The sequence below is a fragment of the Sceloporus undulatus genome, chromosome 6, assembly GCF_019175285.1.
Source record: "Sceloporus undulatus isolate JIND9_A2432 ecotype Alabama chromosome 6, SceUnd_v1.1, whole genome shotgun sequence".
Classification (NCBI taxonomy): domain Eukaryota; kingdom Metazoa; phylum Chordata; class Lepidosauria; order Squamata; family Phrynosomatidae; genus Sceloporus; species Sceloporus undulatus.
The window spans coordinates 111,258,905-111,271,657 of record NC_056527.1 but is presented as its reverse complement, the minus strand read 5'-3'; the positions used below and the strand labels follow the sequence as shown (position 1 = coordinate 111,271,657).

The 12,753-nt window shown below is 39.9% G+C and overlaps 2 protein-coding genes across 2 annotated transcripts; both read left to right on the top strand.

The window, feature by feature from the left end:
* Positions 1-3,996: 3,996 nt before the first annotated feature.
* On the top strand, positions 3,997-4,938 carry LOC121933826 (olfactory receptor 11H6-like). Its single transcript, XM_042473819.1, has one exon. The coding sequence runs from the start codon at positions 3,997-3,999 to the stop codon at positions 4,936-4,938; it is 942 nt and encodes a 313-aa protein (XP_042329753.1).
* Positions 4,939-11,790: 6,852 nt separating this feature from the next.
* LOC121933824 (olfactory receptor 11H6-like) lies at positions 11,791-12,753 on the top strand. Its single transcript, XM_042473818.1, has one exon. It carries the CDS (start codon positions 11,791-11,793, stop codon positions 12,751-12,753), a length of 963 nt encoding a protein of 320 aa, XP_042329752.1.

The following is a 12,753-nucleotide window of genomic DNA, read 5'->3' as shown; positions in this document are numbered from 1 at the left end:
AACAAATCCTTAGCAAATTGCCTGGAGAAAGAAGGAAGAACATGTATTCATCCTTAGCATTTCACGCTGGTCAGTCCTGCTGCCAAAACACAAAACATAAAAGTAAATGGAAGGCAATAAGAGTATGAGCTTAATTTGTTGGTAACTCTATACCAGATTGAAGAAGACTGCCTCTCAATTTGAGGACCAAAATGCTGTTGTTGTGTGGCTTCAAGTCATTTCTGACTTATGGTGACCTTAAGATGAACTGATTACAGGGTTTTCTGGGGCTGAGAGTGTGTGACTCTTCCAAGGTCACCCAGTGGGTTTCATGGCCAAGTGGGAAACTGAACCCTGATCTCCAGAGCTGTTGTCCAACACTTAAACCGTTAGGCTCTCAAGAACCATAACACATTAGAAAATATTTCGGATGTGATGGGGAGTCTTCCTTGTTACCCAGCTGTTGCAGCCATACATGCAGACAATGTATCTCAAACTGAGGTCTGCAAATAAGTAAATTCTGCTGCTCTTTACTGAACTTAACAATAGTTGCTGTGTTCAGCTTCCGTTTTGGCCTCGATTTTCTCTTGAGTAACCTGCTCAACAAGTAACATATGTGTATAATCAATAAAACGAAATAGATCTCTTCTTTTATATGCAGATTGTCATGTGATTCTGCTGTTCCCTAAAATGAAATAAAAATAATCAAACAAAAATGCATTTTTATATAAAAAACGATAAACAATTATTTCATCTGTCTGTGTGTTCTTACATCTGTGTCAAACTGTATCAGGAAGTGACTATTCAGTCTGTTTCTCAACGGAGTCAGTTTCACAAGTGTAAAATCATAAATCCCTCCCATTCATTTCTGCTAAAAAGTGAATGTCCCTCATGTCAAGACAGTTGGCAATCTGCAATTTAACTTTTTTATCAGCTCAAAGGTTTTGTAGCCTGTACTTTAAACTTATCAAGTTATATTCTTTATTAACATAACAACTAAATGTCCCTCATCTTGAGATATTTGAAAACACAGGTTAGCTGAAGTTACTTTTGCCAATTATCTGCACTCTAGCACAGCAGACAGAGACAACTTGTGCCTGGAGAGATGTTGTTTTGGAGGTTAATGAGGGACACACACTCCCAAGAGCCATGAACTACTTATCAGAGGCATTCAGACTTTGACCTATGTCCATGCCAGGTCTTTCTTCTTACTTCATTTGTCACTAAATCTGTAACACAACTGAGCTCCACTGCAAGATCTGGGGGACAGCATGCTGTCCTCTAATCCCTGAAGCAGCCTCTATGATGTGAACACAAGTGGATGGACCCAACTGATGGAAGGAGACCCATCCATGTTACTTCAATGCAAGCACAGCCAAAAGAGACTGAGGTGAGTACCACTGAGAGATGGGCTTGAATGGGTGTTACTTTTGGGGGGGTGAGAGATATTTGGGCTGTTTCAAAGATGTTTAATAGGCAGGCCATTACCAAAGAATACCCATACAGAGAAAGCAGGACAAAAGAAGCATGAAAAGCCAGCAACTTTCAGCTATAACCCTGACTAAGTTATAGACAGTGTGGTAGAGAGTGCACACAGTGAATAGAGATCTTTCTTGGGGAGCAAAGACACCAGTAGCATGGAGAAACAAACTGAAGGCTTTATTACAGGATCATCTGCTTTTGTCCATTTTCTGATCTGATAGAGATCAGGATCTTTCAAACATCCCATCCAAGTCCTAACCAGGGCTGACCCTATGTGCTTTCAAGATCAGACAGCATCTGGTGCCTTTAGGGAATTTAGACCTTCTCTGTTTAAAATCCCAGATTACCTCTCCAAAGAAGTACTGTATCATGTAAATTCTATACTAACTTCAAAAGCTGGATGTCTCCCATATTAGGCTCTCTGTTTGCTTATCATTTCAAGAAAGAGCTAAAGATATATATATATATATATATATATATATATATATATATATCCCTCTGATTTTTTTTCCTTTTTCCTTTTTCCTCTATTAAGGAAACATCAGGAAAATCAAAACAAAATAGTAGTAGCCTTCTATAGGCCCCTCTAGTTACCCATTCATCTATCGAAATACTAAGAAACAAGATACTCTTATTAAAAGCAAAGATTTTTACCTCATTATAGCCACTGTTTATCATTATGTTGTGAATTTTTGTGAATTTTAAGTATGTTTTAATTTTAATCTGTTTAATTGTATTTTAAGGGGGGGTGGGAATGATGGTTTGGAAATGTTGTAAGCCACCCTGATTGCGTTTCGTAGAGATATAAATAATTTATTATCATCATCATCATTATTATTATTATTATTATTATTGTTATTATTATTATCTGGTTCCACGCTACTCATTGAGATGGACAGCCACCTTTGGCCATGGCAGCCCAAAGAGAAACCAGAAGTTGTGACAGTGTTCTTGGGAGCATGAATGAAGCAAAACCTCAAAGAGCATCAGTGCCTTGTTTCTTGTAGCTACACCTCATCAGACAACTTGAGAAGTAAGTACTCTGTGGCATGAGGAGGGGATATTTTCAGATTTTACAGAGTGTACAATATAATAGTAGATGTTGAGGTGCAGCTACACCTCGTTATGGTCCTTATGAACCCAAAGAGAGTTCAAAAATTCAGGCCACTTTGTTGATCCCTCAGAGTGTAAGTGTGTGTGTTTGTCTGTACATGTACATTTGTGTTAGATGTATTGTATATGCATTTTTGTTTATGAATGCACACGTGAACCAACATGGTAGAGTGATCTGAGCACTGAATGAGGCCACTGCCACATTGCAGAAATAAAGCAGTTTGACACCACTTTAACTTCCATGGCTCCATGCTATGAAATTCTGGAAATTGTTGTTTGTTGTGGCACCAGAGCTCTCTGACAGGGAAGGCTAAATATTTCACAAAGCTACAAATGCTAGGATTCCATAGCACTGAGTCATGGTAGTTAAAGAGGTGTCAAACTACTTTATTTCTGCAGTTTGGATACACCTTAGGACTGGAGGTGGCCAGGGTTTGAATCCTTGCTTATCTACTCAGTGACCTTGGGCAAGTCACACTCTCTCAGCCTGAGGAAGGCACTGGCGAACCTCCTTTGAATAAATCTTGCCAACATAATATTGGAGCCAGCCTGAAGTCATATAACAAACAAAGCAGCAATAGATGATCTCACCCACAATTGCAACAGTATCCTGATAAATATCTTAACTATTAGAATCATCTGATTCTAATATGGATTATCATGTTGTGTCTTGGCTGGAAAGATCTGAGATAGTTTAAGACAGGGATTGAGATGCGATATTTCTATGGGATGCAGAGAATGAGTGTTGCCTGCCAAAAACAATTCTGTCCCCCAAATGAAATTTTCTTTCATTTTCCAAATGTTGTAATATTTAAGACAGCAAGACTGTAGTAATCTTTCACAACTAAAACTCTTGTATTTACCGTGTTCACAGTCCCTTTGTTAACTGTGCCAGCTCCCTTTTCTTTGGATACCTCTGCTGCGACTGCATCTAGACTGCAGAAATAATGCAGTTTGATGTGGCTTTCAGTGCTATAGCTCCATCCTATGAATTCTGGGATTTTTAATTTTATGAGCTATTTAGCTTTCTCTGTCAGAGGGCTCTGGTGCTACAACAAACAGCAACCCCAGGATTCCACAGGACAGAGCCATGATGACAGTTAAAGTAGTGTCAAACTGCATTCATTCTGCAATGTAGCAGCGGCCTCTATATTTTAATAGTTCAACTGAAGTGTTTACTTACTACTACGCTAGAAATTTGAGAACTGAAGTAAACAAAAGATTATTGCCTCCAGTCTCTATATTGCCTCAAATATTTCGGAACTGAACGAAAACAGAAGATTGCTGCCTTGAGTTCCTATGTTGGGAGAAAAGCGGGATATAAGAAAAGAAAATAATAATAAAAAATAATTATGATTACAGACAATAAGCACCTATTGATTGTTCTTGGTATACAAAAATGATTCCATTATGTCATTTCAGATGGAGTTGGCCAATAGGACCACAGTCCAGGAATTCATTTTGCTAGGATTTGGAGTTGAGCAACAAAGGCGTTACCTGCTTCTCCTCCTTTTCACTGTTCTCTACATGCTTGCTCTGGCTGAGAACATCACCATCATCATGCTGGTGCTTGTAGACACCCACTTGGCCCGGCTTCCCATGTACATCCTCCTGAGCAACTTCTCCTGGCTGGAAGTGTGCTATGTGACTGCCACTGTGCCCCGGATGCTTTTCGATCTGGCATTCCCTCTTGGGGCCATCTCCTTCCAGGCCTGTTTCCTCCAGTTCTATATCTTCTTCTCTCTTGGCTACACTGAATGCTTCTTCCTCTCCGCAATGGCATTGGATAGGTATCTGGCCATCTGCCATCCTCTGCGCTACCCACAAATCATGTCTAAAAATACCTGCTATGCCCTGGTGACTGTTTCTTGGGTCTGTGGCTTTCTGGGTTGCATGATCCCAGTGACATTGATCTCCAAGTTGAACTTCTGTGGACCCAACATCATTGACCATTTTGTGTGTGATCCTGGGCCACTTCTATCACTGGCTTGCCCTCCTCTGGATAATGCTACCTATATTTGGCAGCTTTCCATGAATGTTCTAGTTATAGTAGGAAATTTGGTATTTGTGTTACTGTCCTATGGTGTTGTCATTTTCACCCTGACAAAGTCATCAAACCCAGGCAGTCGTAAGAAGGCTTTTTCCACCATTTCCTTCCACCTAGTAGTCGTGACCCTCTTCTATGGCCCAGTGGTAGGGATGTATGTGGCTCCCAATGGAGAAAGTAATCCCCAAGTCGCTAAATTAGTAACAACCTTCTATACAGCCATTACACCTTTTCTCAACCCCCTGATTTATTGTTTGAGGAATGATCAAGTGAGGAAAGCAGTGTGGAGATTGCTGTGGAAAAGGAGAAATGGCTGAGGAAAAAGGTGATAGTGTAAAAGGGGGAAAGAGAGAAAAGTATCATAAAAGATGTGCAAATGCATTCACAGGGAAGAAAGACATTTCATTCCCCATAAAATCGTACTTGGCTGATCATTCTGACAGCACATTAACTAGACAATGAGAGTAGGTGCCTGTTGACTGTGCAAAAGTATTTCAGGTTGAATGTTATCCAAATTTAATTCGTAAGATGTGATGGGGATTGCTGCCTGTCAGGTTGCTGTTCCACAGATGAGGGGATTGCGCTCTGAACAGAGGCAGCCAGTTAAGTAAGCACTATGAAAGGAAAAGTTAGCTTTGCACAGGACAGGGACAAACTGGATCTGAAGGGAAATTTATTTATTTATTTATTTGTTTATTGTATTTATTTCTATCCCGCTTTCCTCCCAAGACGGGGACTTTACTTTGCTGTTGCTAATGAAGTCGAAATTTTATGTCCTGTCTTGCATTGCTCTTTTTCCCTGGTCTTCAGAAGGGAAGTGGCCTTTGGCTGCCTTGGGAACCCTCCAGAACAACTGAACTATGGACTTTATCACATGTGGTTTTCAAACCACCATAAAAGCTCTAGAATAGCATCTTTGGCGATACCTATTGAACGATGTCGTTTCCCTCTCCTCGCTGCCTTGTCCTCCAAGCATGATAGGCCCACATCTTGCCATTGATGGAAAAACCTATCAGTAAGGTCCCAATTACACTGGTATAGCACTAGTCTGCATGAGTTACTCCTTTGGCAGTTTGGAGATTGTGCATTCATATGGTGTCAGTGTCTCCTCCTCTTCACTATTCCAGAACAGGCAGGGGTTTTTTGTTTGACTTTCTTTTATATTGGGTTTTTTTGTTAAACCACAGTAGCACAACTCTGGAATTGCATTAAACACACACACACATACACACACAAATACAATGCTGGGTAGAACAGGGTTAAGGACAACAAGGGCAGAAGAGAGTGCAAGGGGCCAACAACAGCCCAGTTGTGCTAATGAAAGGATGTGAGGTTGGGAATGCTCCCAAACTAATATCTATGGACTTCATTTCATTAATGTAATCATGGAGAGAATGGGGGTTGTGTGATAAAGTCCTACAACAGAAACAACATCTGAGACAAAATGTAGGCTTGTAGCTCTATCAACATCATGTTTCTTCTCCTGTATGATTAAAAAAAAACATATTTTGCCTGATGAAGAAGCCAATGGAGCTTTGAAAGCTTGCATGATGTATTTTGTACATTTTGGTTGGCCAATAAATGTATCACTATTTTGAGGATTAAGGACTTGGTTATATTAAAGTAAGCACTGGTCTTCTTGACTGAGCTCAGTTATAGTTAATGTTTTCTTCAGCATCCATTCTGGCTTGGCCTCTTGCCCGGGAAAACATGTCTGTAATCCATGAAACAAAACTGATGTCTTCTTTTACACAGCAGACTCGGTAATATGTTGTTGTTTTTCTGTTCTATGATACAGAGTAAAAATAAGTGGATATAAAGCCAACTGTTTCTTTTTTTGAAGAAGAAAAAAAAGTGGTTGGTAGGCAGTGGTGTGTGTATTTATGTATGTGTCTCAATGATTATGGTTGTTGCTCAGAAGTATCCCAAGTCCTGAAATATCATATCTAAAGCCAGAGCTAAGGGTAGGCCCAAAGCCTGAAACCTGGAGACTCAAGACCCAGCATCATAGATCTGGACTCTATCTTGGCTTCTGCCATACTGCAGCATGAATGCAGGGTGATGCTTTAACTATCATGGCTCTGTCCTATGGAATCCTGGGATATGTAGTTTGCTGTGGCACCAGAGCTCTCTGACAGCAAAGGCTAAGGATTCCATAGCACTGAGCCACAGCAGTTAACGTAGCATCAAACTACATTGATTCTGCAATGTGACAGCAGCCTCTTTTTTAAACGGCTCAACGGAAGTTTTAACTTACTACAATGCTAGAAATTTGGGGACTTAATTTTAATTTAGAAGGCCGCACATTTTAATTCAGAAAGTCAGAATTCTTATTTCAGGAGGGCATGCCTTCATTTTGACCCAAACCCAGCAACTACATTCCTGCACTGAGAGGCACATGGCATGTTCCTAAAAAGTGTAAAACCACAAGTTTAGGTTTTTCCAGGAGTATATTTTTCCCAGTAAAGGAATAAATACTTATTGACCAAACCGTTCTGGCCAGAGTATTGTGAATACAACCTTCATCTCTCATTTCCTTGCAGGCTCATTCATACTACACCATTATAGTGTTATTATTCCACTTTAACTGCCATGGTTCCATCCCATGAACTCCTGGGATTTGCAGTTTCAGAAGGGGCATTTAAAATTCTCAGCCAAACAGCTCCAGCATCTCCTCTTACTACAAACCCCAGGATTCTGTATGTTGGAACCATGTCAGCTACTGTGGAATGAGAGTGATATAATCTTGTCATGTAAATGGCCCCCGGTTGGCACAAAACCTCCTCAACAAATTGTATTTATCAAAGTATCCCTTCTTTCACAAACATGGGTAAATTGCAGTACCTCTGCAAGTTATTGAGAGACAGTACTGTGTAGTGGTTTGAGCATTAGACTATGACTCTGGAGACCAGGGATCGCATCTCTGTTCAGACATGGGAACCCACTTGGTGACTTTGGGCGAGTTATACTCTCTCAGCCTCAGAAGAAGGCAAATGTAGATAGCACGGTGAATGGTGTAAATAGAGAAAAAGCTACATGGCGTACTATTTTAACAACCAATCTATTGTTTTGCTTTCTCTCTTTTTCGTAGGTAGTAAAAACTTATACAGTCGCTAGGCAAAACTCATAGAGGAAAAAAAGAAAAACCCCTGATCAGCATAAAGACACGCTATTATTATCTGATGTTACTTTGACCATGAGTCACAATATTAAGAGCAGGGGAAAATTATTGAAAAGACAGAACAGATATTAAAGAAGGAGATGACAATCAGGTTAAACTGCGATAGCAGGAAATTATTATCTTTTTTGTAGTTCTTTTAGTAGTTGTCATTGTACTTTAGGTTTGATTGACATCAGCATATTGTTATTGATAAAGTGTGTTAATGTAATGTTACGAATGTATGTATGTATGTATGTGTTTTTAAGACTAATAAAATTTATAAAAAAAAGAAGAAGGCAAAAGTAAAACTCCTCTGAACAAATCTTGCCAAAAAAACATTGTGATAGGGTTCCCTTAGGGTCATTGTAAGATGGAAATGACTTGAAGGCACATGGTGACAACTGCAGATTATTTATGTGCCACCACAGCAGAAACAGGATACCTGCCTTGGAGAGATATTATTCTCATACGTAATGCGAGACTCTCCTAAGAGCCACCAAGGCATCTCAAAGGCTTTCATGCTCTGGACCACATTCATGGTAGTTTCTTTCCGCCTTGCCCACTGCAAGAAAAAGCCAACCTGTGGCAAGTCTGAGCACCACTGTAAGACATGGAAACAGTGTGCTTTCCTACAATTCCTGAAGCAACCTTTATGATGTGAATGCATCGGATGGTCGGATCAACACATCCATACTACTGGGACCAAGGATCAGTCAAAGGAGACAGGGGTAAGTACTATTGAGAAACAAATTTGAATGGAGGTACTTTCTGAGGGTGAGGGTGATTATTTCAAGGGAACTTAGAGAGGGACTGTTGCCAAATCATGCCTGCAGAGAGAAGGTAGGATGAAGGATGCATGAGAAGCAAACAAATGTTAACTGTACTCACTCCTAAGTCCAAGACTTGGATGAGATGCTTTCCTCCATTTTCTGACTTGGGGCTGGGGGCTTTCAAAAAACAATCCTCTTCCTACATAGGTACATAGGTATGTAGGTTATTTATGTTTTCGTGCGATGTATGTTTTGTTTTTTGTCTTTATTTGTTCTATTGTACTAATTTTTAATTAATAAAACTTAAAATAAATAAAAAAAAACAATCCTCTTCCAATGTGGGAAATTTCCAAGTCCACTACCATAAACTATCACATAAACTCTTGATTAACTTAAAAGTTAAATCTGCTTCACACTAAGGTATTTGGCATTCTCTGATTGCCCATCACTTTAAGAAACAGCTGGAGCTATATATTTTACTTTATTCCTTTTTTCCCCCTTTTTTCGGCTCTAGCTTCTCCTTTGCCAGGGAAGCATCAAACTGAATACACAGCATTACTCTTCTGTAGCCCTTCCCGATTATCCATCTGCCTAACATTCCATAGCATTGAGCCGTGGCAGTTAAAGTGGTGTCAAACTGGATTATTTCTGCTGTGCGGATGCAGCCTTTGCTCCAAGAGTGACCATGCCCATACTGCTCATTCCAATGGATAGTCTCTTCTGGAAATGACAATTATTAATATTAATATTTGATTTTCTTATATCCTGCCTTTCTCCCAATATAGGGAAACTGGCAATGGTGATGGCATTCTGAGGGAGCTGAACCAGAAAAGAATCCCAAGGATATCTGGTCAACTCTGACAAAGTAAGTACTCTACAGCATGGAAAGGGAGCATTTTAGGACCTTGCAGATTGTAGGCTGTGTAGTGATATGTTTTCAAGCATTGTTTCTCATGACTGTCACCATAGACACAACTACAATGAGAGTCCAAAAATTTAGTCATCTTTGTTTACATTATTATTATTATTATTATTGTATTCATTTATACCCCAGTAATGGGACTCAAAGTTACTAATGACATTTTAAACAATGCAGGTTAAAAAAAACTGGAGAAGTTAAATAAAAGTATAAAATATACAATTAAACAGTTATATATTAAAATAATAAAAAAAACACTGAAATGCAATTAAAACAATAAAAATTTAAAAACTACATACAGATGATGATGATGATGATGATGATGATATCCTGCCCTTCTCCCAAGACTAGGACTCAAGGTGGCTTACAACATTAAAAAACACCATATACTTAAAAACAATATGTTAAAATTGGATTAAATTACAAGAATAATTAAAACAAATTCTGTGCTCAAATATCAAATACTTTAAAAAGATTTTAAAAATGCTTAAAATACATTAAAACAATACAGAGCCTTAAAATAAAAATAAAAACCAGTAGTACCATTTAACATTAAGTTTTAGCAATCTGCAGGACAGTTTGGAAATGTTAATAGATTACAGTCAGAGAGGATGTGCTTTGCACCGGTTGTTAATGTTCTTCTGAATGCTTACATTTAAAAAAAAAAACAACACTTGTAAAGGGTGTGTTGGGTGGGCTCTGAAAATGTCTCCTTGTTCCAAAACATACTGCAGAAATAATCCGGTTTGAGACATTTTAACTGCCCTGAATCCATGCTAGGGAATTATGAGAATTGTTGTTTTGTGAGACATTTAGCATTTTCTGACAGAGAGTTCTAGTGCCACAATAAACTATGGGCCCAAACAGACAAGCCAAAATAAAGCTGCTTCGGGTCACTTTGGAGGTATGCTGTTTAAATGATGTATGCGTCCTAAGAGGCCAGAAGCCACACCAAAGCCATGCTCCATTCCTAAGCTTTGGCGCAGCTTCTGGCTTTTTAAGATGTGTGTTTCATTTAAACAGCATACCTCCAAAGTGACCCGAAGCAGCTTTATTTTGGCCTGTCTGTTCGGGCCCTATAATTCCCAGGATTCCCCAGCACTGAGCCAGGGCAATTAAAGCAGTCTCAAACTGGATTATTTCTGTACTGTGTTTTGGACCCTTGTCTCACTTTGGACCTTCTCAAAGTGCATGCCTATTTCTGCTGCAGAAATAAATCTTGATTTTCCTCTGCTACTCCTTGCTCACATTGTTTTTGCCGTATATGCTCGACTATAAGTTGACTTTCATGTATAAGTCGAGGGCAGGTTTTGGGGTCAAAATTTTGGATTTTGATATGACCCCTGGATAAGTCAAGGGTAAAACTTAGGGACATGTAACAAAGGATCTAAATGATGAAGTAAAGGAAAACAATGCCAAAGAACTTACAAAATTCCAGCAGACGTAACTTTGTGCTCACTTTAAAGGCTGGATGGATGAGAGAACAGAGGGAGGGCAGTGCTTCCAGAACAAATTACACTCTTTCCTTTCACCAAGGGATGGTTCCCTTTTTAAAAAATGAGAGCTAAAGTGCAATACCTACATTGACCCATGGATAAATAGACTCAAGTTTTTTGGGTCAATTGTTTGACCTAAATTTCTAGACTTATACATGAGTATATACAGTACAATGCTGCTTCTGGTGACTGTAGCCATAGCCATAATCACAAGGACACTCCAAAAATTCAAGCATCTTAATTGGTTTTTGCCTCTGTTTGTTTGTTTATTTACGTATCTATTTCCATGAGTGTATTAGACAATGCATTTGTCTAATACAGCAATTAGTATTAGTGTTAGCAGTTTTCCTCTGAGGCTGAGAGAGTGTGACTTGCCCAGGGTCACCCACTGGGTTTTCATGGCCAAGACAGGATTCAAACTGTGTTCTTCAGAGTCGTAGTCCAGTACTCAAACCACTCTATCGGGCTACCTCAGAAGAGCAATAGACCCCAGCACAAAGAAATAACCAGAGGTCTGGCTCCAAAAGGCTATTTTGAGGCTAAAATAGATTACTGGGAAATGAAATAGCCCTCTAATAGCCAATTGTTCATCTCAGTGAGGGAACTGGAAAGTACAGCTGGCCAAGTTCTAAAGGAGAGGAAAAACTACTGGATCCTGTGATATTGCCCACTCCTGCTACAGATTGCAGCTAGCATAAAACATGGAATAATGTGACATACAAGCATGTCCTCCACCTCTCAAAAGAAATATATGCAATAGACAAGTAAACAATCACTATTCTTGGTGTGTAAATTGTAACGTGCAATTGCTTATATAATTGCAGATGGAGTTGGCCAATGGGACCACAGTCCAGGAATTCATTCTGCTGGGATTTGGAGTTGAGCAGCAGAAGCGGTTCATTCTCCTCACCTTTTTTTCTGTTCTCTACATGCTGACTTTGGTGGAGAACATCACCATTATCACCCTGGTGCTTGTAGACACCCGCTTGGCCCAGCTCCCCATGTACATCCTCCTGAGCAACTTCTCCTGGCTGGAGATGTGCTACGTAACCACCACTGTGCCCCGGATGCTTTATGACCTGGCATTCCCTCATGGAGTCATCTCCTTCCAGGCCTGCTTCTTCCAGTTCTATATCTTCTTCTCTCTTGGCTGCACCGAATGCTTCTTCCTCTCAGCTATGGCCTTGGATCGATATCTGGCTATTTGCCATCCACTGCAGTATCCAAAAATCATGTCCAAAGAAACCTGCTATACCCTAATAAGCGCAACTTGGACCATTGGATTCTTGGGTTACATTGTCCCTGTGACTTTGATCTCCAGGTTGTCCTTCTGTGGCCCCAACATCATTGACCATTTTGTGTGTGATCCTGGTCCCATCCTGTCACTGGCCTGCCCCCCGCTGGATAATATCCCCCTTGTTTGGCAGTTTTCCATGAATGTTCTAGTGATCTTGGGTAATTTTTTATTTGTTTTACTGTCCTATGGTGTTGTCATTTTCACCCTGATGAAATCCTCTAATAAAGGTAGTCGTGGGAAGGCTTTCTCCACCATTTCCTTCCACCTTTTGGTTGTGATCCTCTTTTACGGCCCAGTGGTAGGGATGTACGTAGCTCAAGTTGGAGGAAGTCATTCTCAGGTCAGTAAAACAGTAACAGTCTTCTACACAGCCATCACACCTTTTCTCAACCCCCTGATTTATTGTTTGAGGAACAATCAGGTGAAAGAGGCACTGTGGAGGCTGCTGAGAAGAAAGGAAAGGTGGCTGAGAAGGAAAGTGACAGTGTAA

Bases quoted from the DNA above. Each gene is read 5' to 3' on its own strand.
- LOC121933826 (XM_042473819.1), top strand. From the start codon at position 3,997: ATGGAGTTGGCCAATAGGACCACAGTCCAGGAATTCATTTTGCTAGGA.
- LOC121933824 (XM_042473818.1), top strand. From the start codon at position 11,791: ATGGAGTTGGCCAATGGGACCACAGTCCAGGAATTCATTCTGCTGGGA.